This window comes from Varanus komodoensis, unplaced genomic scaffold (assembly GCF_004798865.1).
Source record: "Varanus komodoensis strain SLA01 unplaced genomic scaffold, ASM479886v1 scaffold59_1, whole genome shotgun sequence".
Classification (NCBI taxonomy): Eukaryota; Metazoa; Chordata; class Lepidosauria; order Squamata; family Varanidae; genus Varanus; species Varanus komodoensis.
The window spans coordinates 3,060,907-3,086,239 of NW_025336221.1; the positions used below are offsets into that span (position 1 = coordinate 3,060,907).

Consider the following 25,333-nt stretch of genomic DNA (forward strand, 5'->3'; position numbering starts at 1 on the left):
CATGTATCTGGTGCTGCTGTGGCTTAGAGATTCTGCCTATCAAGAGAAGTTTATATGAAGTTAACTTTATAGGGTGGCTGAAACCAAGAAGGATTGTGAGGAGATCCAGAGGGATCTCTCCGAGTTGGGATAATGGGCATCAAACAGGTAAACAGCACAGAGTAATGAATGCCGGGGCAAAAAAATCCTAACTTCAAGTATACGCTGATGGAATCTGAACTAAGCAGTGACTGAGAAAGAAAAGGATCTTGGGGTGGTAGTGGACAACTCAGTGAGAAGTCAGCTCATTTTGCAGCTGCTGGAAAGAAGGCAAACTTGATGCTAGGCATAGTTAGGAACAGAATACAAAACAGAACTGCCAAAATTTTACTTCCCTTAATCAAATCTTTGGTGTGACTTCACTTGAATATTGTGCTCAGTTCTGGTCACCTGCCTGTAAAAGGAGACTATTGATCTGGAAGAAGGAGGGCAACAAAAAAAATCAGGATGCTAGAGCAGCTCCCTTACAAGGAGCGGCTGCAACAACCGGGGCTGTTCAGCTTAGGAAAAAAGGCAAGTAAGGAGAGACTTGATAGAGGGGTTTAAAATAATGCACAGTGTGGAGAAAGTGAGGAGGAGACATTTTTCTTAACACTTAAACCCATGAAATCATCCCATGAAACTGGTTGGTGGGATGTTTAGGAGAGATAAAAGAGCATGCAATTAAACTATGGAATTTGCTGCCATGTAAAGTGGTGATGGCTGCCAATCTGGATGGGTTTCAAAAGGGGATTGGACAGATTCATGGAGGAGGAGGAGGCTGTTAGTGGCCACTGGCCTGGCCGGCTGTGTGCTGCCTCCTTCAGCAGAGGTGGCCTGCCTGCATACACCAGCTGCCGAGGGGCTGGGCAGGCGGAGGTCCGGCACCCATCCTGCGTGAGGGATCCAGGGGGCAGCTGGTCTGCTGCCATGCATACAGAGTGCTGGAGTAGATGGACCTTTGGTCTGATCCCACATGGCATTTTTGTGTCATTGTGAGAAGTCACAAAAACCCAGTGAGTGACCAATCATTCTTTCTCTAACTCACCTTCCTCACAGGCATGTTTTGAAATGGGAAATGGATAACCATAAATAACCATAAATCCATAAATATGCTGCCCTGAGCACCTTGGAGAAGAGGTGGAACGCAGCCATCGCAAATGGCATGTCATTTCTTTTTCTTCTTAGGGACAAGCTCTGGGTAACTGCCCAGGAGCTCTGGCCCCGTCACTGGCATGCCCTGGGCCCTCTGTCCGGACCCATGTGCCTCGTGAGCTGTCAGAAGGGCATTCCACACGCTCCCCGTAGCAGGGCCCAGACACACAGAACGGAGCCCAGAAGGGAAGCCTTCTCAGGGACGAAACAGTAGAAGTGGGGCCTAAGCAGTAGGTGAAGAGAGGAAGCTGGACCTGAGTGCGCCTACTTCTCCCTGCAGAGGACAAAATGGCCGAGTAGTTGTGGGAGGTCTCCAAGTCCAGGGAGAGTTTTACCAGAGGGTGAGCACAGGAGCAGAAATGGAGAAGCAGGCCCCGGTGGGCCCCAGGCCACTGGAGGGACTGGAGGAGGCCGGAAGAGAGAGCTTCGCCATCCCACCTGGGGTCACCCGAGAGTTCCCACACTGGGTCGTGCCGCAGCAGGAGGGCATGCCGCATCGCCTGGACGCCCACTGGCAGGAGTTCCTCAAGGCCGTGCAGCCGCCCCGCACTGGATGGGGAAACCCACAGCTGCCAGAACTGGCCTCCTGGGATGACCTGGTCACTTTCGAGCGCGTGTTTGGTGCCTGCCAATGGCCGAGAGGCGACGGGCTGAGCCGACTCATGCCAGCCTTCAGCGCAGAAGCCCGGCAAGCGTTCAGCAGCCTGAATTCCAGGGACAAAGTAGACTACGGGAAGGTGAAGGCCATCTTCCTGCAAGGAAACTCCCCTAGCACGGAGATCCACCGCCAGCGCTTCAGGCAGTTCTGCTACCAGGAGGCTGAGGGGCCCCGTGAGGTCTGTAGCCGTCTGCGGGAACTGTGCCATTGCTGGCTGGAGCCAGAGAGCCGCACGAAAGAGCAGATCGTGGAGCTGCTGATCCTAGAGCAGTTCCTTACCATCCTGCCCCAGGAAATCCAAAGCCAGGTCAGGGAGCGCAGCCCGGAGACCTGTGCCCAAGCCGTCGCCCTGGCCGAGGGGTTCATTTTGCGGCAGCAGGAAAGCGAGCCGCAGGAGGAACAGGTGAGAAGGATGGGCTGGCGGGGAGGGAGGGTGCAGAGCACAGGCTATGGAGGGTGTCCCCCCCCACCCCCAACCCCCCCCCGTGCTATGAAATGGAATGCCCCTTCTGTGGTACCACCCAGCCATTCATATTTTGAAAATGGAAATAGGCACGCCCACTGCACAAGATCTTAGCCTTCTCCATCCTGATGCCCTCCAGATGCGACGGGACGATGCCCCCCATTGTGCATTTACGTATTCATAGTGTTTAGAGATAAGTATACAAATAGTGCATTGGAGGAAGAATATGGATTTAAGCAGTGGAAAGGCACATGGAAAACAATGGAGGACCTTCGATACTTACTTTGTTATGGCAGGAAAGAATACACCACTGGTGAACTTTTCACAAGAAACTGGAATTTTCAGATAGACCAACAGAACACTAAATTAAGGAAGAATCATATGAGGAAAATATACATGGCTGGGCTATGAAAATAAACCTAGCAATGTGAAAAGCATTGGCTAGGCTGGTTGGGGATGATAGGAAATGCAGTCCAATACATCTGGGGGGCACCAAGTTGAGGAAGGTTGCAACGCGTGTTTCCTTGTACAGTAGTGAGCTGTTTTTATTCGGCTTCCCACTGGGGTGAAGAGGAGAAAGGAAAATTCCCCACAGTGGCAGCTCTGTCATTAGGCAGAATGAAGTCGCTCCCTCAGGGCAGCACATGGACTACGGCGAGTTGCTGGTGGGCAGACAGGGCCTGCCCTGCAGCCTTCAGGGCAATGGGCAATACTGCCTTGCCAGCAGTGTGGAAGTAAGATTCAGCTGCCAGGCTTATCATGGACTGTGTGTGGAGTGGGAGGCGAGTCCCACCCTTTGCCTCAGGGACCAGAATGTCTTTCTTGGCCAGTGCCAGGTTGAGGAAGCGGTTCCAACCTTTTGACCTCCTCTTGCCCTGCTTTGAAGGCCCAAAGCTGCTCTGAGCCAATCCACCTAACCCAGTATTGGCCATTCTCGTCTGGCAGGAACCTTCTCACCCAGTTCTTCAGTATCACGTAGGGGCAGATGTACCTGAGGTCCATAAAATGGGCAACTTAGGGACAGAATGTTCCATAGATTTATTTATTTATTTAGGAGGCTTCTATGCCGCCCCATTCGCCAAAGCCTCGGGGCAGCTCACAATAATAAATAAATAAACACAATATAAAAACAATGTAATTTAGGTCGACCTGGCCAAAAATAAATAAATAAATAATATTAACAATTAAAATAACGTTTGAATAAAAAGGTCTTTGCCTGGCGCCGAAAAACAAATAATGACGGCGCCAGGCGGACCTCTCTGGGGAGCGCATTCCATAGATTGGGCACCACCGCAGAGAAAGCCCTCCTCCGAGTACTTACCCTCCTAATATCCTTCACGGAGAGTTCCCGGAGAAGGGCCTCTCCCACTGATCTCAAGGGGCGGCCGGGCATATATGGATGTAAGTGCTCCTTCAGGTAATCAGGACCCAAGCCTGGTTAAGGGCTTTATAGGTCATAACCAACACCTTGAATTGGGTGAAGTCCTTCCTCTGGATGTGAAGTCCTTCCTCTCTGCCATTGAGTACATCCTTTGCCACTGTCCCTCCTTGTGAACAAGACATTTCTTGCTGTTGTTTCAGGGTCCTGAGCCATTCCAAGAGGCGGCTGTGGACTTTTCTGAGGCACAGAGAGTTCCACTGGATGCCAGGCCGAGGCAGGCTGGCAGGGAGACCAGGAAGCAGGAGAACAGCAATGCCTGCTCACTGGGTAAGGGGGCCTTTTTCCTGAGTGACTACCCTCTCTGTCACTCCTGCACTCCATACGGCTGCAGACTGGTCCCAGCAACCCTCTGGACACACTGTGCTGGTCAAGCATCGTTGTGGGTGCTGTGGGGCTCCTGCAGCATCCTCTCTGGCCCCTTTTCAGTTCCTGCATCAATTCACAGGGTCAGGTAGTTTGGCTTAGCTACTGGGGGGCTGTCATTAAAAGCTGCTTGGGACCTTCGACTTCAGCACAGCCTGTGAGTGGCCACAGGGCTCCAGTGACACCTCCCCATGCGGCCCCACTGGCTTCCCAGTTAAGATAAGCAGATGGTAAACATTAATTTGCTCCATCAAGCTTTTTGAGACCAGACTGTACACTTGTCTGGTTGCTCTTAGCTTTATATCTATGTATTGATTTTTTATGTTTAAATTTAAATTATGTTTATGGCGGTCGTTGCAAGGTTTTATATTATTGTAAGCCACTCTGAGGGTCCAGGGCCGCAAAGCAACCTCCAAATCTAATGATAAAGGAAGCAATTCATGCATGACACGCGAAGCATTCTGTGTCTGTGTTGCCTGTGAACTCACATAATCCTTAAAATGGACAAATGTGGCCTTTGAGTTGTCTGCTCTTGGGCAGTTTTAGTGCAGGATTTAAAATCCGTGGTCATGGGCTCCCCATCGATCGCCACAGGTGTAACTGCTGCCTTGGGGGGTGGAGGGAGGAGGAGCCACCATTGCTGCCCCGCCCCCTCGGCAGTGGCCGAGGAGTGACCATGTGACCTGCTTCCTCCTCCCGCAGGTGCCAGTCTCTCGGGCAGGACTGAGGAGTCGCATGACCCCCAGGAGCCTAGGGAAGAGGAAGCACTCCCAGCCTCCGAGGGGTCCCAGAGAAAAGAGAAATCTCACCTCTGCATTGAGTGTGGCAAAAGCTTCACCCGGCCCTCCGACCTGGCTAAGCACCTGAACGTCCACACAGGAGAAAAGCCCTACCTGTGCATTGAGTGCGGGAAAAGCTTTAGCCAGCTCTCCCACCTTACGAGGCATCAGAAAATCCACTCCGGGGAGAAGCCTCACATCTGCTCCGAGTGCGGAGACACATTCAGCCAGCGGGCCTACCTGGTCAGCCATCAAAGGAGCCACTCGGGGGAGCAGCCCTACCGCTGCTCGTACTGCCAGAAATGCTTCAGCCACCAGTCAGCTCTGAAGATACACGAGCGCAACCATATGGGCCAGAAGCCCTACGCCTGTGCTGACTGTGGGAAGCGGTTTGTTTCCTCTTCCTCCCTTACCACGCACAGGAGGATCCACACGGGAGAAAAGCCCCATGCCTGTGGGGTCTGTGGGAAAAGGTTTATCCAGCATTCCAATCTTGTCTCACACCAGCGAACCCACTCCGGGGAGAAGCCCTTCTCCTGCAAGGTGTGTGGCAGGAAGTTTGCCTATCCTTCCGACCTTACGCGGCACCAAAAAATCCACACAGGAGAGAAGCCCTACCCCTGTGATGAGTGTGAGAGGAGGTTCACAAGGCTTTCTGACCTTATTACACATCAGAGAATCCACACTGGAGAAAAACCCTACCGCTGCCTCGAGTGTGGGAGACGATTCAGGCAGAGGGGAGTGCTGGTGAAACACCAGAAGTGCCATTTAAAGGAAAACCCAAAAGAGAGCACGTCTGGGCAAATGGAGGTGCAGGCAAACAGTGAGTTCCAAGTTCATGGGATCAAGCAGGAAAAAGAAGAACTGGAGAATCTGGCGGGGTCCAGCTTGATCCTGTCTCCCAGCTCTTGAGGCCTGCCCTTCACACAGAAAACATACCGAGGGGATTTCCCCCAAGCTCCTTTTCCCCTTTCCTCTGGTGTTGAGTAAAACTGGTCATGAGAGCACTTGTCCATTGCTATCTCCTGCCTGGGCTGCTACGAACACTGCAGGGTGGGCGTGGGGGCACTTGGTGGCGGCAGCTGTTCCTTCTGGAAAGAAAAGATGTGAGGAATGAATGATCGTGTTCTTTCCTCTCCACGTGGGTGAGTTTTCTGCTGCACAATAAGCTTTGAAAGAAGCAGAGTTGCTGCAATTTGCTCTGCACACAGTGATCGGGATAACCCTCTGCCAAGTAACCGCTCTGTCTTTATGGGCTGTGTAGAAATAGGAGCAGGGTTCCTTTTGAAAGAATAGCTCCCCGTCACTGTGAGAGAGAGAAGCTGAATGTCTCTGTCTGCTATGCATGTGTCCGAGGCTCAGCTGGGAAGATGATCTCTTAGTGCCCTACACTGGGGTACTGAAGAGGAAGGGAATGCAATTCTTCCATACCAGGGAAAACTTAGATGGGAACTGGGGAAAGTAGCCAGCTCATCCTAAGACCAGTGGAGCCAGGGCAATGCACAAGGCTGCCCTGTGATAATGGCATGGACTTTCTTGCATCTTCAGTTGATGGTGGTGATGGCTTCGTTGCCTTCTACTTCTCTGCATGTGTGGAAAACCCAGCAGACTGTTAATCAAGGTGGGACAGTCAGAAATCTTGTCCTAGCTTCAACCACATCCAGGGCAATTTGAACAAGGGCTGTTTAATCACCTAAGGAGTTGCCTTTTACTAAACCAAGCCATTGATATTGTCCCGTCTCACTGGCGGCAGTTCTTCCAAATCTCAGGCAGGGGTCTTGCCCAGCTACATGAAATCCTGTGATGGCAGAGACTGGATCTGAGCCTTGATACCTGCAAACGGTGGGCTTTGCTGCTGTTTTACAGCTGCTGAGTTTTGCTGGCTACAGTTCAAGTCTGAGGCTTTATGAACCACGGCAAGCAGGAAGTCCCAACTCAAACTGAGCATTGTCCCCTGCCAGCCAGCTCACACGAGGGGATTGGGCAACCCAACCTAGGCAGCTGGGAATCATATGCCTCAACATCTCAGTGTTAATGATGGAGAATGAATGACTGGAGCTGTACACTGGAGGTGGAATAGGTGGGGGCAGGAGCAGCAGTAACTGCACTTGACTTGTGCGGAGTGGGACCCTGGAGCTGGCTGGCGCTTTGTTTGGCTTCTGATCATTACAGTTTGTTTTGGTCCAGATTCTGGTGGCTTTAAAGATGGAGGCTCTCCAGTGGGAAGAGCTTGACCTACTGCACAGCTTCTGTTCAAGACCTTGGAGCCCTGCCAGGAGAGGAAAAGCAGCAAGCCAGTTTATGAAGCATTAATCCCTTAACACAGTTCTAGTTAGCATCACCATTTGAGCAGAAATATTTGGGGGCAAAGTATGGAAATTGGTAACATTAGGCAAGAGGCGAATTGTTGCTTTTGCGGGGTGGGGTAGGTTAGAGTGATATTTGTTCTGAAGTGGCAAAATATTTTTTAGAAAGAAATCATTCAGAACTTTAGTATGGAACTGACAAAAATTGTAATCGCTTTAGGCAGGGCTGTGTGTACTTTATGATTCTACAGAAGCAAGGAATATCAGGTTGAGGTGCTTCTCTTTGCATTTAAAAATTAAACTAAAAGAGTTGTTAGCATGCATCGCTGTGAAGATAAGGTAAAGCTAGTATGTGGGTGGTTCCTGGTGGGATTCTAGAAGCAAGGGACATATTCATCTGGGGAGCTGAGTTGTATCACATGTTCAGTCATCAGGGGAGACTCTGATACCTTAACATCTAACCTCTGCCTGTGATGACCACCAGCCGAAACAACTGAATTTACGGCTGTTCATAGAATTTAACTTTAGCACCAAGCTTTCAACTTACAGCACGGAGTTTACACAGCCCTACTTTTAAAGAACTTCTGGTATAAGGATTAAAATATTATCAACCTCAGATGTTTTAATAAACAAATTCCTGCTCCTATAAATTATTTGTCTGAAGCATCGTTTACATTGCGTCTGGAAGTATATGTGGCAGCTCCTGATGTGTCTCACTTCTTAAGTGTCACTGTCTCCTCCCACATCTTGGCAGTCCCTGCTCTTTAGAGATTATTTATTTATTTATTTAAAACATTTCTATGCCGCCCCCATTGCAACAAAGCCTCGGGGCGGCTCACAAAATAGGCCCGCTACATGAGGATGTAGAGGCATTTAAGAAAGCAGTTTCATTTTTAAAATAACAGTCTGTGCATGGCTTCATGAAGTCTCAGCTAAAGTTCCTTTCAGCAGAAAGAGTTTGGTGTTAGTGGTGTAACAGGTTTTTCTTTACGGGGGGGGGGGGGCTGCTGCCTCAAAACTGTTGCATGCTGACTCAGAGCTGGTGGATATAGGAGCTGTGTAGGTGAAACACCAGACTACTGGGGGGCGGGTTGTGGGGGGGATGAGGATGTGCAGCATGTACTCTCTCTTGAGACATGAATGAGGGATCCTTTACCTGTGAGAGGGCATCGGCACGGCTGACCGTGTCTGCATCAGGTTCTGCTGTATAGCTAAGGGCAGTCAGAGGCCAGACTGTTAAATTACTCATGTTTATTTATAACAGACCTTCAGCCAGTACAGTACAAAACTTAACAGTAGTATAATCTCCATTACACAAATATGTACTTACAATATATTACAGATACAAAAAAGCTTTTGCAGTAAGAGGTTTTTCTTTTTATTTAAAAGCAAGTTTAACCCCGCCCAAAAAAAGAGGGGGAAAAAGAGCGCAACACCAGCAAACCCAATTAACAATATACAAATGAAAGCTTGTTAGAAAGGAGAAAAGGATACTGTGGCAGGTTGGGGATATTGCACATCTTTTTGTTCTTCATACATCTGGTTAAAAAATATATATATTTACACAAGTTAAAGAGACCTGGAGTTTTACAAAATTCCTACATTTGTTTTTAGGCTCTTCATACAGGTGAAAGCAAAAATAACATGGAATACTGGTTTCTTAGAAATTTCAGAGCGTTATTTCTCTAAAAACAAACCTGTTTTCATTTTCACAAAAGGGGACAGCAGGAGGTAAGATGTGAAGTCCAAAACAGGATTCTTGCTCCCTGGTTCATCACAGAAGCAGGGTTAAGAGAGAGTTTAGTACCATTCCACAGTGCAGTAAATACAGTTTAATAGTGATATTCTGGACATCTTCATTTTAGCACTAGAACTCCTTAAAATGTCCATTAAAAAAATCAAAAGGTTCCTGCAGATAAGAGGTCTACTCCCCCAAAAAACAAAGTAGTAAATTAAGAAAAACATCTGAATGTGGGCTCATATGGAGGCACAAAGGGATCTTTTTTGTTTTGTTTTGTTTTTTTAGAAAAAGCAACAGTAAAAATGACACTTTAGGTGCTTTAATTTATCAGTTTGTCTGTCGAATGAAGCCAAGCACCCAAGGGCCATCTTTGGCTTTCAAGGTGTCAGTATCCAACTATGAAAGCTGATTCCCCTATTAATGTTCTGCATGTGTCAAAGTTTCATACCTGTATCAGGGAAAATTATGTAAAAATGTAACAAGGAAAATGTCACAAGCATGTTTTATTCCCTATCTCATATGCCAAAATGCTTCTACTTCTTGACAAATACATCAATATAACAAGCATATCTGGACAGCCATTCAGGCTATTTTTACACAGGTTTGATAGCAATATTAGTCTCTGTGTTGGAAAAAATGATGCATCTTCCCAGAATGTTGTCTCTTGGAGCTGGAAAGAATTCTCATCTTACATGGAAAAGGTAAAAGTACAGTGAGAATCCCCTCTAGAATTCAGAATTTTTTAAAAAGCAGATTCATAGCAAAACTCTATACTCTTGGACTGTGTACATAACACTAACCTATGAGGTTGTTAAATTCTGGGTTGTAGTGATGTGTGAATCCAGTTAACCCAGAAAGAGAACCCATGACTGGTTGGGCTATGAACTCTGGGTTTTTAAACTCATGGGTTATGTATGAATCCAGAACTGTGGGTTGTACATGAGTTGTTTCACCAGGATAAAAGATGTTAGGAAAGTGCTGTAAAAGGAGGAGGGGAAGGAGAGCCCTCAGCAACTCTACAAAACTACCAGTACTAGAGTACCACAAAGGCATTTAGGATGCAGAGAGGGAGTAGGTGAAGGAGGAGGAAACAAACAGCTCCAGGAATGAAGAAAAAACATCCACAGTTTGTTCACTGATCTCCCACTGATCTCCCAGGTAGGCCAATGAGCCATAAGTTAGCACTTTTTTGTGAACTAGGTCTTGTTATTTCTCTTTTAAGCATAATTTTTCAGAGCTCTATAAGCTGATTTATTACTTGGAAAGAAACTAGATGCAAATGTTGCTGTAGGCTTTATCTCCAGTTCTGCTTAAAGACTGGCTACATAAACACAGATTTAATTATTTCTGTCTAAGCTGCAGGGGAGGGAGGAATTACACCCTTTCCATGCAATGTTAGACAATTTGGGGGTTTGGCTAAAGAGTTTTGTAACTACCCATTTTGTTACACTTTGGTATTATGGACAAAATAATGCTTTCCAGTTAAGATAAACAGATTTTACTCCAAATCTGTTGGAGCAGAGGCCTTAAAAGGTCAAGAAAGCTTTATGTACCTGGAGGACAAGTGCTATTTGTCAGATCCTAAAGGAATACGGTCTACCCATAAAATGTGGGACTAGCTCTTGTATATCTAACCTAGATCTAAATCCACACTGAAAAGAAGCATTCACACAACTGAGTTTAGGGACTGCTATTCTCATTACTCTTTATACACAAACCTGCTTGGATCTAAAGACGTGCAAATATCATCTTGCAGAGAACTAATACCATTGTAACACTGGTGCTCAGGTGACCATTTTTAAGCCTTTCTCCAAATGCAGTTATATGAACAGGCTGTATCATGTAACTTTTGTAAGGATAATCCCAGAAATAGACTATAAGAAGAATTTAAAATACTGGCCTATTAGGCTGTCCCTGGGAAAAATATGTTGATAATTTGTTCTCAAGCAGTTTTTAAAAAACATTTCTACATACTTGCAAAATGAGCCAAAACAGTCACTGAGTGAGCAGCAAATGTTTTACTTTGGAAAACAATGATCAATTATTTTATTACATGTAATAAGTATACATTCAATATCCTACATCCTGTTTGCAGCTCTATGGACAAACTTTCCCGAGAGCCTGCCTGTGTGTTTTAAAAGTAACTGCAAAAAGAGCTCTCAAATTTTGAGGGGCACAAACAGAACACCTTGCACAACACCTTGAGTTCGTTCATTCAACATAGTTGTTATCTAACCAAACTACTGGCGGTAATCTGACCAAAGCCTTCATCTTTGTAAGATCTCTAGTAGAAAAAATTAACCTTTAGGGCAGCATAAAGATAAAACATTCAAAAGTATAATGCCTAAGGGCTGGTGTGCATGACTTTTTCCAATCACAGGAAATCATGGGGAGAATCACAGGAGACAATACCCTCCCCATGACAATGCCCAGGGCAGAACTGCCATCCACAGAGTCACCAGCGGGCAGTTTGATTCATACAACACACTTTAATAAATATCCAAGTTTGGGGAATTACTGTAGGAAAACTATGTTAAGTGAATGGATCCTTTGGATTAACAATCACAAAAAGTGTTGAATACTTTAATGTACATCAATAGGAGATATGAGTGCTTTAAAAAAATCAGAATCCTTTACTCAAAGGCTTACGAAATTTCAGAAAATTAGAAGTACAATCCTCATTGAAAACTACAAGAACTTGACTCTTAAGCCCCCCTAACATTAGCGATTTGGCAAAGTCTCCCAACATGTTTCATCTGTATTGCACAATGATAATCTATTTAATAGCCCATTCTCTCCTCATCTGCTGAAGTGACAATATACATTGCTGGGACCAGCTCAAAACATCTTTTGAGCTTATAGGATACCATTCATATGCTAGGTGAGAGAGAAGAAGGGGAAAAGTGACTTTGTACCAGAAAAGCTAAGAGCTTTTAAGAAGTGTGGTAAGACAGTGGAGTAAAACTATTAAAAAGGAGGTGTATCCCCATCCCTCCTTAAATAATTTGCAGAAAAATCCCATTTGACAAGGCCTTTCCAGTTAAGCAAGTCTGTCTGGCCTTAAAAAAAAGTATTTCACATCTCAGAAAGGAATAAAGAGGTGAACATGAGCACAATGTTGTAACTTGAGGTTCTTGTTTTTTTTTTTTTGTTTTAGTAGAAAAAGTACAGCCTTTGGTTTATCCCACAAGGAAGCAGTTTTGCTGCTGTTGAGCAAGTTTTATGCATTATGGGCGTTTACTTAAAACCATCAGCACTTTCCTCCTCACCATATCGTTTTCCCAACTAAGACTAGAAAGACAGTTTTAATAGTCATACCTTTCTGTCAGGTAAGTTTTTTTAGCAGGCTGAAGTGAAGGGCCAAGCCTTGGAGAAAGGCAAACTCCCAAGTTCTGTTGCCTCAGCATAAATGCCTTCTAACTTGGTGATTTATTTTCTCAGGAGCAAGGAGCACCCAGATTTCAACTTTGATTGGTAGGAATGACTACATAAGTGTGACAAGTGGAGTTACCACCTTGCCTATGGTCCAGTACCAGCACCAATCTTCAACCACACAAGAGAATGGATGTATCAGCCCTTCACGGTAGTCATGGTTTTAAGACACTAAAATATGCAAAGCTACTGGCCCTCTCTGGCACCTTGGGGAACCAATGTCAACCCTGGTTGGCTGGATTTTGCTAGCAGTTGCTCTGGACCAGCCTCCTCCTTGTGTCCTCCAGATGTGTAGGAATGCAACTTCCACAATTTCCAGTGAGCCACCAGGGAAATTATGGAAGTTGCAAGCCAACACTTGCAGGGGGGCGCTGGGTCAGGGAAGACCACTCTATACCTCTTGTCCTATGCTGTTACAGCAAATCAGCCTAGAAGCCATTCTCTTCTCTGCCTGGCTACAGTATGTAGCTTTCCATGGAACCACAAGTCACAGACCTTCTAGTTCATGGTTGCTAATGTCAGTTCTTGCTAAGGGGCCCCAAAAGGGCAGGCTTTCTGAGCATCATTCCATAAGGCTCCTGACTGATCTGTGCAAACAGCGGCAGGCATTACCAGCAGAAGCCAGGCTGTCAAATCTCACCTTGCTCAGTGAAAACCAGTTCTGGGAAGAATGACTGAACAGACAGATGTTAGGCGTGGGAACAACAAGAGGAAGTGGTAGGGCATGAACCGCTGGGTTCTAGCCGTTGCAGGAAACTGCTTAGCTGACCCCAAAACAATTCTCACTAGCAAGCAAGGCTGCTAAGATGACTACATAGAGGCTCGCACTGGCATCTTCCTTGCCTCTTACCTTGACAGTGACTCCTCGGAATCAGATTCTGGGCAACACCGTCATGTTTACAACTTCCTGTATGCTGAAGGAGCATGTTTTAGGGGATAGGATTCTTAGCTGAGTGACATACACCCAGCTAAGAGCTGAGGCTTATGCCTCCCAAAGCCTGCAATAAGAATGGCTCTTTAAGAGCTAAGGATGAAAGCTCAGACAGCCCTTCTGGCTGACTAACAGGGACGCCAAATATGTTCATGCAGGAGGACATCCCAGATTCTTAACAGCTCAGGAAACAGAACATAGCCGCTTGTTAATGCAAAGCATTAACATGCTAAGACTCCTTCACTGCATCCTGGAAACAGCATCTGCTTTCCTCATGCCGATCCCCAGCTGACTCTGAAAGGCAGCATGCTAGCAAACTCTTTTACAAAGTGCTCACCACCGTCCTTCATGTAGGTGGCGCTGCAGCCCCTTCATCTTCACCAGTTGCAAAATCCACCACCCCACCTTGGCCCCAAGACAGGAGAAAGCACATTTCACGTGAAAGCTGTTGCAAGCAGAAGCACAGAGGTATTGCGATCTTGGGCCCACAGGGTTCCTAGCAGGATACCTTTCCATCTCCATTTCACAGACACCCATAAAAGAGGGCATATGCGGTTCAGTCTGACATCTACCAACTCAAGCCGTGGCTTTCCTAGCCCCTTGAACGGGGGAAGTTCTATAATGTGTTAGCACCTGATCTGAGGTTCTTTATGTCTAACATGGTGCCTTGACAGAGACACCTGAACTGAAACAAAAAGAAGCCCAAATAAACTTTAAGTGGAGGAGGAGGAGGAGGAAGAGACTTAGACCTTGACAACAAGTACATTGCTGAAGTATACCAGCGCCTTACATACCCCTCAGTGGAGAGGGTCCCTGCAAAATGACTGAATGGAAAGGCTTACCAACAAACTAAAGAGAAAAATAAAGATTAATAAATAACTACATGGGAGAGAAAAGCACAAAAGAATTTTAAAACTGATTAACAGTATTTAAATAACACCGCACAGAAAAGGCAAAATGTTATGAGCTCCTCCCCATCTCAAGTTTGTTGGATTTTTTTAAAGTTAGGGTTTTTTTATATTTCTCTTTTTTAGCCAAAGTCAGTGCAAAGGAGTACAAAAGAATGGACAGTTCCATGCCTAACCAGGATGGAGTACTAGTGAGACGGAGTGTGGGACCAGAGGGAAGAGGGGGTGTGGGGCTAGCCTACCTTATGCTCCCCTCGCACTATGTGGGAGGAGAACTCGTACCGGTCTTGGCTGTGATAGCCACAGATGTTGCATTCAAAAGGGTCTCTGAAGCCGTGGCAGCCCATATGGATGGTGAACATGACGTGGTCCAAGAATAAGATCCGGCAGTGCTCACATTTGAAAGCTTTTACCTGTTCCCCATCATCATTCACCACACGCAGGGCTTCTTTGGCTGAGCTGGGAGTTGACCGAGTAGTGGTGGGGATGATGCCCTCCTGCAGTTTTGGGTCCTCTTTGGCGTAGGCCGGACTCTGCCGGCTGCTGGTGCAGTTCCCAACGCCGGGCAGCAGCGGCTGCTGTGAGCCTCTCTCCTCGTGGATGCTCTCAGTATCTGTGGAATCCTGGCAACCATTGCTAGGTGAAACCATGCTCGGCTCCCGTGATGCCCGGTATACAATCTGTGTCCCATCTGGAAGATCCTCATGGACTTCAGCAGCAGCTTCCCGGTTTCCTGCTATTTCCAGCCTGCCTGGGAGGGGCTGGATTTGAGTGTAGACAGAGCTGATGACAGGCGTGATCTCAGAGATGCAGTTTGTGGGTGGCAGTCTGAGAGGACGCAAGTGTTCTGCCCCCACGAACGAGAGGGAACCACCAAAGCTAGTGTCCATGGGATGGTGGGAAGCGACCATCTCCACGTCCTTCTCAAAGCTGGAGTTGACATCAAATGCCAAGTCGGAGAGGCCAAACCGCATCTGCTTCTCTCCTAAGGCAAAGGATAAAGAGTATCAATGGGAACATTCCTTATGCAGCCAGATGCCTATTGATGATTTTACTGTTATTGGTTCTTTGTAATAGTGTATTGTCATATTCCCCTTCATGGATCACTGCCTTGCTGTGGCGAAGGGGCTTGCACAACACAAAGAAGCTATGAGCTATGCCGTGCAGGCCCACCCAAGAGGGACAGGTCATAGCAGAGGGCTCTGACAAAACGTGATCCACTGGAGAAGGAAATGGCAACCCACTCCAGTATCTTTGCCATGAAAACCCCATGGACAAAAAGATACTGGAAACAAAAAGATATGACACCAGAAGATGAGCCCCTCAGGTCAGAAGGTGTGCAATGTACAACTAGGGAAAAGCAGTTTAGTAAGAAAGAAGCTACTGGGTCAAAGCCGAAAGGACACTCAGTTGCGGATGTATCTGGTGGTGAAAGGAAAGTCCAATGTTGTAGAGAACAATACTGCATAGGAACCTGGAATGTAAGATCTATGGATCAAGGTAAGTGGGATGTGCTCAAACATGAGATGACAAGACTGAACATCAACATCTTGGGAATCAGTGAACTAAAATGGACAGGAATGGGTGAATTTAATTCAGATGACCATCAGGTATACTAGTGCGGGCAAGAATCCCTCAGAAGAAATGGAGTAGCCGTCATAGTCAATAAAAGAGTAGGAAAAGCAGTACTAGGATATAATCTCCAAAATGACAGAATGATCTCAGTTCATATCCAAGGCAAACCATTCAACATCACAGTAGTCCAAGTCTATGCCCCAACCACTGTTGCTGAAGAGGCTGAAGTTGACCAGTTCTATGAAGACCTACAACACATTCTAGAAATAACACCAAATAATGATGTCCTTATCATCATGGGGGATTGGAATGCTAAAGTAGGAGGTCAAAAGATAACCGGAATAATAGGCAAGTTTGGTCTTGGAGTACAAAATGAAGCAGGACAAAGGCTGGCAGAATTTTGTCAAGAGAACACTCTGGTCATAGCAAACACTCTTTTCCAACAATCCAAGAGACAACTCTACACATGGACATCACCAGATGGTCAACACAGAAATCAGACTGATTATGTGTTCTGCAGCCAAAGATGGAGAAGCTCTATACAGTCAGTAAAAACACGACCAGGAGCTGACTATGGCTCAGATCATGAGCTTCTTGTTGCAACATTCTGGCTTAAATTGAAGAAAGTAGGGAAAAGCACTAGGCCACTCAGGTATGACCGAAATCATATTCCTTACAGTGGAGGTGACAAATAGATTTAAGGAATTAGATCTGATAGGCAGAGTGCCTGAAGAACTATGGACAGAGGTTTACAACACTGTACAGGAGGTGGCAACAAAAAGAAAAGAAAAGTCAAATAGCTGTCTGAGGAAGTTTTACAAATAGCTGAGGAAAGAAGGGAAGCAAAAGGCAAGGGAGAAAGGGAAAGATACACCCAACTGAATGCAGAATTCCAGAGAAGAGCTAGAAGAGATGAGAAGGTCTACTTAAAAGAACAGTGCAAAGAAATAGAGGAAAACAATAGAATGGGAAAAACTAGAGAACTCTTCAAGAAAATTGGAGATATGAAGAGAACATTTCATGCAAAGATGGGCATGCTAAAGGACAAAAATGGCAGGGACCTAACAGAAGCAGAAGAGATTAAGAAGAGGTGGCAAGATTACACAGAAGAACTATACAAGAAAGATCTTAATGTCCCTGATAACCATGTTGGGGTGGCTGCTGACCTCGAGCCAGACATCCTGGAATGTGAAGTCAAATGGGTCTTAGGAAGTCTTGGCAACATCAAAGCTAGTGGAGGAGACAGTATTCCAGCTGAGCTATTCAAACTCCTAAAAGACAATGCACGAAATATGCCAGCAAATATGGAAAACTCAACAGTGGCCACAGAATTGGAAAAGGTCAGTTTACATTCCAATTCCAAAGAAGGGCAATGCCAAAGATTGTTCAAACTACCGCACCATTGCACTCATTTCACATGCTAGCAAAGTTATGCTCAAAATCCTACAAGCTAGGCTCCAGCGGTATGTGGACCGAGAACTACCAGAAGTACAGGCAGGGTTTCGAAGAGGCAGAGGAACCAGAGGTCAAATTGCCAACATACACTGGATCATGGAGAAAGCTAAGGAGTTCCAGAAAAACATCTACTTCTGCTTCATTGACTATGCTAAAGCCTTTGATTGTGTGGATCACAACAAATTGTGGCAAGTTCTTAAAGAGATGGGAGTACCAGAACATCTTATTTGTCTCTTGAGAAACCTGTATATGGGTCAAGAAGCAACAGTGAGAACTGGACATGGAACCACTAATTGGTTCAAAATTGAGAAAGGAGTATGGCAAGGTTGTATATTGGCACCTGCCTTAAATGCAGAGCACATCATGTGAAAGGCCGGGCTAGATGAATCACAAGTCAGAATTAAGAATGCCGGGAGAAATATCAACAACCTCAGATATGCAGATGATACCACTTCAATGGCAGAAAGCGAAGAGGAACTAAAGAGCCTCTTGATGAGGGTGAAGGAGGAGAGCGCAAAAGTTGGCTTGAAACTCAACATTAAGAAAACTAAGATCATGGCATCCAGTCCTATCACTTCCTAGCAAATAGATGGGAAAGAAATGGAGGTAGAGACAGATTTTATTTTCCTGGGCTCCAGGATCACCGCAGATGGGGACTGCAGCCAAGAAATCAGAAGACGCTTGCTCCTGGGGAGGAAAGCTATGGCAAATCTAGACAGCATACTAAAAAGCAGAGACATCACCCTGCTGACAAAAGTTCGTATAGTCAAAGCTATGGTTTTCCCAGTTGCAATTTATGGCTGTGAAAGTTGGACCATAAGGAAGGCTGAGCACCAAAGAATTGAGGCCTTTGAATTCAGGTGCTGGAGAAGACTCTTGAGAATCCCTTGGACTGCAAAGAGATCAAACCAGTCAATCTTAAAGGAAATCAACCCTGACTGCTCTTTAGAAGGCCAGATACTGAAGATGAAACTCAAATACTTTGGCCTTCTAATGAGAAGCAGTAACTCACTGGAGAAGACCCTAATGCTGGGAATGATTGACGACAAGAAGAGAAGGGGATGGCAGAGGACGAGGTGGCTAGATGGAGTCACTGGGGCAGTGGGTGTGGACTTAGGTGGACTCTGAGGGATGGTGGAGGACAGGAGAGCCTGGAGGAATGTTGTCCATTTGGTCATGACGGGTTGTGCATGACTTTGTGACAAAACAACAAATTGTCATATTGCATTTTGTATTGTTTTAGGTTGTTGTGGATTTTAATGATAAATATTGCAAGGCAACCAGAATAGGTGGGACCAGAACCCTTGGTCTGGTAATCACAACATGGTCATCAAGTTCGAGCATGGCAGTAGCTGCCACTGTGCTACCAGGAGTGGGATTCCACATCCAGTCGCATTCCTAGGCTCTGGCAGGGAGGACTGTGCAAGCGACTGTGGGTTGAGAACTCAGGACCGGACAGAACACAGAGGAACACTCAAGACAGTTCATGGCACAGGGGCGGGCAACTAGATGTTCTGGCCCACAGCTTCCATCAGCCCTGGCCAGTATATCCAATGGTGAGGAATATGGGAGTTGTAGGTCAGAAGAGAAGCTGCCCCCCTTTGCTACAATACACCAGTTGTCAACAGTCGAGAGCCCTATCATCTTGTCATCATTTGCCCAGAACTGGGGAGAAGCGCCTTACCCACAAATTTTTGAGGTGTGGAGCGTTTTCGTTTGGTGATGCTGTTTGCCAGTCGGTCAATGAAGGTTGGCCGGTCGGCTGAGGAGTGAAGCATGGAGTCCGGCACCATCTCCAAATCTCGCATCTCGTCACCTGGTAAGGAAGCAAATACGGGCTTTAGTTTTGGCTGCCTACAGCCAGTGTGGTGTGGTGGTGAGAGAGTTGGACTGGGCACCCGGGAGATCCAAAATCTAGTCCCCACTCAGCCATGGAGCTCACTGGTGACTTGGACCAGTCACAGACTCTCAGCACAACCTACCTTACAGGACCATTGTTGTGAGGATGAAATGGAGTCATGTAAGCTGCCTTGAGTTCCTCACAAGCGGAAGAAAAGCAGGATGTAAATGGAACGCTGTTGTTGTCAACGTCTTGTCCCATCCCTTTTAGGGGCCTGGACCATGTTATGAAATCAGCATGTGGCAAGTGTCTTGAGGAGGCAGAAAAAGGCGCCATGCAAAACTGACAGGGATGCAACTACCCCTAATGCTAACTTGGACCCAACCCATCTGGATTCTATTCTCCTGGCTCATCCCTAGGCGCCAGCCCCCACAAAACCCCAATTTTCACCTATCTTAGAAACAGCATTCCAGTTTCCACTACCTAGCTGGTGACTTCTCCCAAACAGACAATGTAATGCTCGGCAGTAACTATAACCCTAGACCAGGAGGGAGGGCAAAGGTGGCACAAAGTGGCGGTGCCGTGCCAACTAGGACAGGGGCTTTGCATTGCAGTTGCCAACCTAGACTGTGCCACCCACACCGATCCTGCTCATCTGTTTGGATATTTGCACAGCTGTGAAGGTCTTGTCTGACGACACATGCCTCAGGCTTGGCTGGCTCAGTCTGGCAGCAGACTTACCTTGCTGGCCAGCCAGCGACTGTGGTTCAGTGTTAAGACTCTGCAGGTAGTTGTGACAGCGTTCCTTGTGCTCTTCCAACGTGCTTTGCTGCTTATAGCTGCGGCCACAATAGTTACATTTGTAGGGCTTGCCAACTGTGGGCGAGGAGACTGGAGCGGAAACAAAACCAAGACAGGGTACCGTAAGAAGGTTTGTGCAGTTCCTGAACCATCGCAGCAATCTTTTGAGTCAGCAAGGACCGGGAAGGGTAGACAGCCTGCCTGCAGCCGGAACAATGGAAAGAGACAGGCACAAACTGATACTTGCCTAAGAGCTACCTTTAAAAAAGACCTCTGCAAACAGCTTGGTCGCTCTTCTCCTCTCACTTTTTCCACTGGGAAAATGTGAGGAAAAAATTCTCTGTCCTGCTCAGTCTATACCCTTGTCCCCCTCTCTAGGAAGGTACTCAGGAAAGGCAACAAAAAAAATTTTTTTTGAGTCTTAAAAATATGCATACATGGATCTGTATAAAATGCATACCATTTCCTAGGAATTCTATAATGGTCTGAGCAAAAGCAAACTGAATATGCAAATAATGACATGTTGTTGCAAACCTGTGACTGTAGTTTTTCAAGTGGTTGCCTGCTCAGAGCCTCAATTTGGGAAGCTTCCGTAGCAGAGGAATTTTTGGCAGGAACCCTCTGCCACTCGGGTATCACGCACGTCTCCAAGGTGTTCCCACTCATTCCATTACTTCCCAGAGACCACCTAGTGTGGCCTCAGAACTAAAATCTAAGTACTACTTTGGTACAAAGATCAGCACCCATATGGTACTGAGAGAAGTTAAATGCATACTTCAGTACAGGAAAAAAAACGACATGCACACCTACATTCTTCTTCACTGTACAAAACAATGTCGCTTTGATATCAACACCAAGCGGGGATGGGGAGTGGGTTGTGTGAATGCAGAGATGACCACTTGAAGAAGAACAGATACAGGGAAGCGACATGTTCTTCTTCATGGTCTTGGTGCATCATACATGAGAGCCAGTGTGGTGTGGTGGTTAAGAGCGTGGGACTGGGACTCAGACGAGCTGGGTTCTAGTTCCCGCTCAGCCATGGAGCCAACTGGGTGACTGGGCCAGTCACAGACTCTCAGCCCAACCTCCCTCACAGGGTTGTTGTTGTGGGGATAAGATGGAGGAGGAGATGTAAGCTGCCTTGAGCCCCTTGTAGAAAAAAGGCAGGATATAAATTGAAAAATAAAAAAATAAAATAAAATACATGTGGGGAACTGGCAAACTGCCTTACCTATGGTGAGCTGGAGTGTTCCACAGACTGTCAAAGGTAGGACTGACTGTCCGAAAGAGCTCATCTTCCCTTACTAGCCAAATGATGCCAAATGAAGGTGGATGGCATCACCCATATAGAGGCCTGTGACAGTTCCACCAACGTCACCTCCTGCCCAGAGGTGAGCAGTGGGCTTGGACTGTTCCTTTAAGCTCAAGGCCAGTAAGCCAGCATGCCAGCAGGACTGTCTGTAGGATCCAGGAGAGAAGAGACTGATAGGCCCCTTCATTGCCTCCCGCAGCAGATGAAGAGACATGGAGTCTTTTGAAAATATGCTGTCTGCGCCTTGTAGGAAGCTTGGGTCAGTCTCAAGTCATGCACAGGCAGAGATTTCTAAGGGAGAAGCAGGAGATGGGAAAAAGGCAGGCAAGGCAATGGCCTGATTTAGATGGAAATCTAAAGCACCTTTGGTAGGAAAGTTAGATCAGGTCATAGTACTACCATGACTATACATAATAATATATGAAGAATCAGCTCTGAAGGCACAAAGCTCACCAGATCATTACAGCCACCAAAAAGCTATCCTTCAGGATAGCAAGCACAAGTCCACTGTCACTGGAGATTCAAAGGGTTTGGAAGCAAGTGCTTTGAGTACTCAGGCTCTGTTGAGTCAGGACAGACTTTCCAAGCTCCCTGAAGAAATTAGTTCATTACTGGGTATTAATCAATCAGGGACAGAAAAACAATTAGCTGGGAGATGAGAAGTGGATATAGCAGTGAGATATATCTTGAAAGAGGAAAGGCTTAAACCTGGTTGAAAAAGCAAGAGCAGGAAAGGCAAAACATGTTGAACAAAAGCTCTAAACCCTTAAGAAATAAAGTGGAAAATGACTTCCACTTGGTTTGGTGAGCTTTGGATCATTGCCTCAAAAGTTGGTGGTTGGTGAAAAAGCCAAGCCTCTATGCTCTTAGCTTGAGAGTTTGGAAGTCCAGATGTCAAATCTGTGTTCAATGTCAGTACAGCTGGGGTGAGTGCAAGTCAATAAAACTGTCCCTTTCAGCTATGCGAAAAAGGGGCAAATCTTGGTCCCCTCAGCCACAATGATGCAATGAAGTCCATATTGTTCTCCAGTATTTTCTTCAGGACTTTCATCAAGAAAGAAAATAGGGGAAATACATAAAAGACTTCCTGTCCATTGCTGGAGAAAAGCATCCCCTAAGGAAGCAGCGCCTACTTCCATTCAGGTGTAACACAGGTGACAGGCTGTGTTTTCTGGAGTGACAAACAAGTTGATAAACAGAGTTTATCACTGGAAGAAGGAAGCTCTGACATTTACATCTAGTCTCCACTTGTGAAAAACTAATAGGAGCAGTTGAGAGAGTCCATAAGGAAACTGTCTGTACCAGCAATACAAAAGTAGAAGTGCAATCTTCCTCCAGATCAGGCAATTCTGTACGTTGATCATGAGATGCTTTAGATGTAGAGAACATATGCCTCCCTGTTTGTTTATATGCCATATGATTATCGTATTTCAGTGATGATCCAGTGTAATGGGGCAGAAGGGCTGACGTGAAAGAGTGTAATGCTTGTCGGACACTGAAATAACTCCAAGGAGTTGATGTGATGCTGTCTCTCTACATTGGACCAAACGCCCTGAATGCTCATCATACTGCAGTAAGCATCCCACCCAAGAAGACAAGCATCTACTGCGATTGCTCCAGTGGGTGATGGTTGCATGAATGGGATTCCATTCTGAAGCTGCATTGAATTGTCCACCAATGAAGGAGGCCTGAACCCCTTGTGGAAGCTGCAACTCAATCCAATGGGCATTGGTGTTTGGGCAGAGAGCTCTGATGAACCAATCCTGGAGTGGACTCTTTCTGAGACATGCAAATCAGACCACTGCCACAGATGCTGCTATCAGCCTCAAATGGTTCTGGATGGTGGAGGCGCATCAGAGTTTGGGACAGCACCTTCCTTGCCAAGCTGGTAAGATATGCAGGCCATCCTTTTGTACATGAGCTCGACCAGAGAAAGCATCCAGCATAGGTCTGATGAACAGTCTGTGCAAGAGCCAGCTTTAAGTCTTCCATGTTGACACAGAGACCCTATTTGAGTTAAAAGTCTACTGCAACTGCAATAAGCAGCTCAGTTCTCAATTGTGCCACCAGCAAGCACTCCTCAAGATATACATATATTTGTGTATGGGGAAGGCAGATGTAAGTGCCATACAACTGGTGGAAACCTGTGGTGTTCTCACAAGGATAATGGGAGGACTTGAAACTGGTAAGCTTCTGAGGAACTGGAGGAACTACTGATATGAGTCCTTGAGGACAATCTGGAAATATGTGTCCTTGAAATTAATGCAGGTGAACCGCTAAACTACATGTGAAAAGGGGGGAAATTGAAGATAAAGTTCCCATCCTGAGTTTTCCAGTGGTAATAAAGACATTAACATCCTGAAAATCCCAAACTGGATGAAGTCCTCCATCTTTTCTCAGCACCTAAAACAGTGAGAACAGGAGCCACTGTTGAGTTGGTGAGGAGGAATATGACACAGGTGATAGCACTATTGAATGGATGTCAGAAAAAGGAGGTAAGCTATCAAATTCAATTCTCTATTATCAAAAGCTCCCAGGATTCAGCTGCAACTGAAGTCTGCACAAAAATAAAGGTTGACACTGAGATCCAAAGATGGCGTGACAAGCAGAAAGATGAATGAGAATGGGGAACTCAAATGAGCCATTTGCTGAAGGAGTTGCCTTTCCTCCGATTTTGATGGTTCTGGGGAGGGAGATATTGTGGCTTTGAAGTAAAAGATTGGGGATGACCGTCTTGTCATGTTTGGCCAAATGAATGGACAACAGGACCAGTAATGTCAATACAGACTGGAACTCAGTTTGTTTAATCCTACTCTCCTTGCAGAATGTTTGGTTTTCTGTGGGAAATCTCCAAAGCACATGGAGGATGAGCATGGGCCCTTCTTACCCCCATGGAAAACATCTGACCAGCAGACACATGTACAAGGATGTTGCCTACTCAAACACTCACTGCTCCAGCCAGATCAGTGTGAGCCATTTCTGGAAGGTACAGATACAAAACAAAAGCACAGACACAGAACAAAAAGAATTGTAACCATCAGTAGGAGCAGCAATTTACATTATATGTCTAACTTTGCTGCACCAGCTGTGGCACATGAAACCACCAGTTGGGAACATTTTGTGCAGCGGTAATATGATTTGGCAGGATGCAGCTATAGTTTAAGCTTCAAGCAATTGTTTATTGAAGAAGAAACGTTAGCGCGTTATTAGAGAAGCAGTGTCTAGGGCAATACCCAGTTACTGAAACGTACTCTTCAATCATCTCACCTAAGTGATGCACAGTGCTTCTCCAGCACTGAAGGTTCATGTGTTGCATCTTTGCCTCGTGACTTGCTTAGAGAGAACATTTGTAAAACAGGAATAAGAGTGACTTGCACATAGGGTTTTTGTGAGGTCAAAGAGAGTAACTGGTTAAGAGCAGGGGGGTGTCCTTAGTTTAAAATCCTGCAGGGAAACTGAGAAAAGCGCAGGAAGCCGAACTCATTGGCAAACTAACACCTTCCAGGCTCATAGTCCAGAGAAGGCTTCCCTCAGGAGCCTCCAACAGATAAAAGGCCTCCTGTATGTTCCATTGCATCAACTGGCAGAGGAGGGATGGCAAACTGCTTAACCCAGCCCTGGGGGAGGTGCCAATAAGGTAATCTGTACGCCCTGTCAGAAATCAGAATCCCCAAATCACCAGCTATTTAGATACCAACAGCTCGAACCCAGGACTCCATCATTCTATGCTGCTGTTCTCAGCTAGGTAGTTGCTCCTTGAAAACTGTTCTTTTAATGACTTCCATACTGGTATTTTGAAAGACAAGCTTATGCTTAAAACTAGATTGGGGTTCTACTTGTGCTCTTCTCATTGAGTTTAAAACTTTTGTAGTTACTTCAAGAGGAAAGACCTTGTTAAGATGGGTGCTTATCATCCCTCTTTGGTCTGGCTTGTTTTGGAAAAGGCCATAGGAAAAAGAGGTAAGCAGCTGAACAGAACCCGAGAGTTGCTAAGTCATGCTGGGGAAATGGAGTCAGACTGATCTCTGGTGCTGGAAAACAGAATGGGCTGACTCCAAGTCTGGTGAGCACACTGTGGTCAAGATAATATTTAATTAAAACCTAACAGGGAATTTATGTCTACAAAGGATTAAGCAATGTGCACAGGAAAGAACA

The 25,333-nt window shown here is 46.1% G+C and overlaps 2 protein-coding genes across 7 annotated transcripts in view; one reads left to right on the plus strand and one right to left on the minus strand.

The window, feature by feature from the left end:
• Positions 1 to 1,532: 1,532 nt before the first annotated feature.
• LOC123033104 (zinc finger protein 696-like) lies at positions 1,533 to 5,789 on the plus strand. The gene is made up of 3 exons (XM_044449524.1): positions 1,533 to 2,234; positions 3,876 to 4,002; positions 4,801 to 5,789. Exons 1-3 carry the CDS (start codon positions 1,533 to 1,535, stop codon positions 5,787 to 5,789), a joined length of 1,818 nt encoding a protein of 605 aa, XP_044305459.1.
• A 2,628-nt stretch (positions 5,790 to 8,417) lies between these two features.
• The window catches only part of IKZF4 (IKAROS family zinc finger 4), an 86,975-nt gene continuing 70,059 nt past the window's right edge, over positions 8,418 to 25,333 (minus strand). For all 6 annotated transcript variants that reach the window (XM_044449496.1, XM_044449494.1, XM_044449493.1 and 3 more), the window contains 3 exons: positions 19,807 to 19,956; positions 18,910 to 19,041; positions 8,418 to 15,180 (listed from right to left, as the gene is read on the minus strand). In XM_044449496.1, coding sequence (XP_044305431.1) covers positions 14,429 to 15,180; positions 18,910 to 19,041; positions 19,807 to 19,956 — 1,034 coding nt within the window. In that variant the 3' untranslated portion in view covers positions 8,418 to 14,428. The remainder of the gene's footprint in view (positions 15,181 to 18,909; positions 19,042 to 19,806; positions 19,957 to 25,333) is intronic.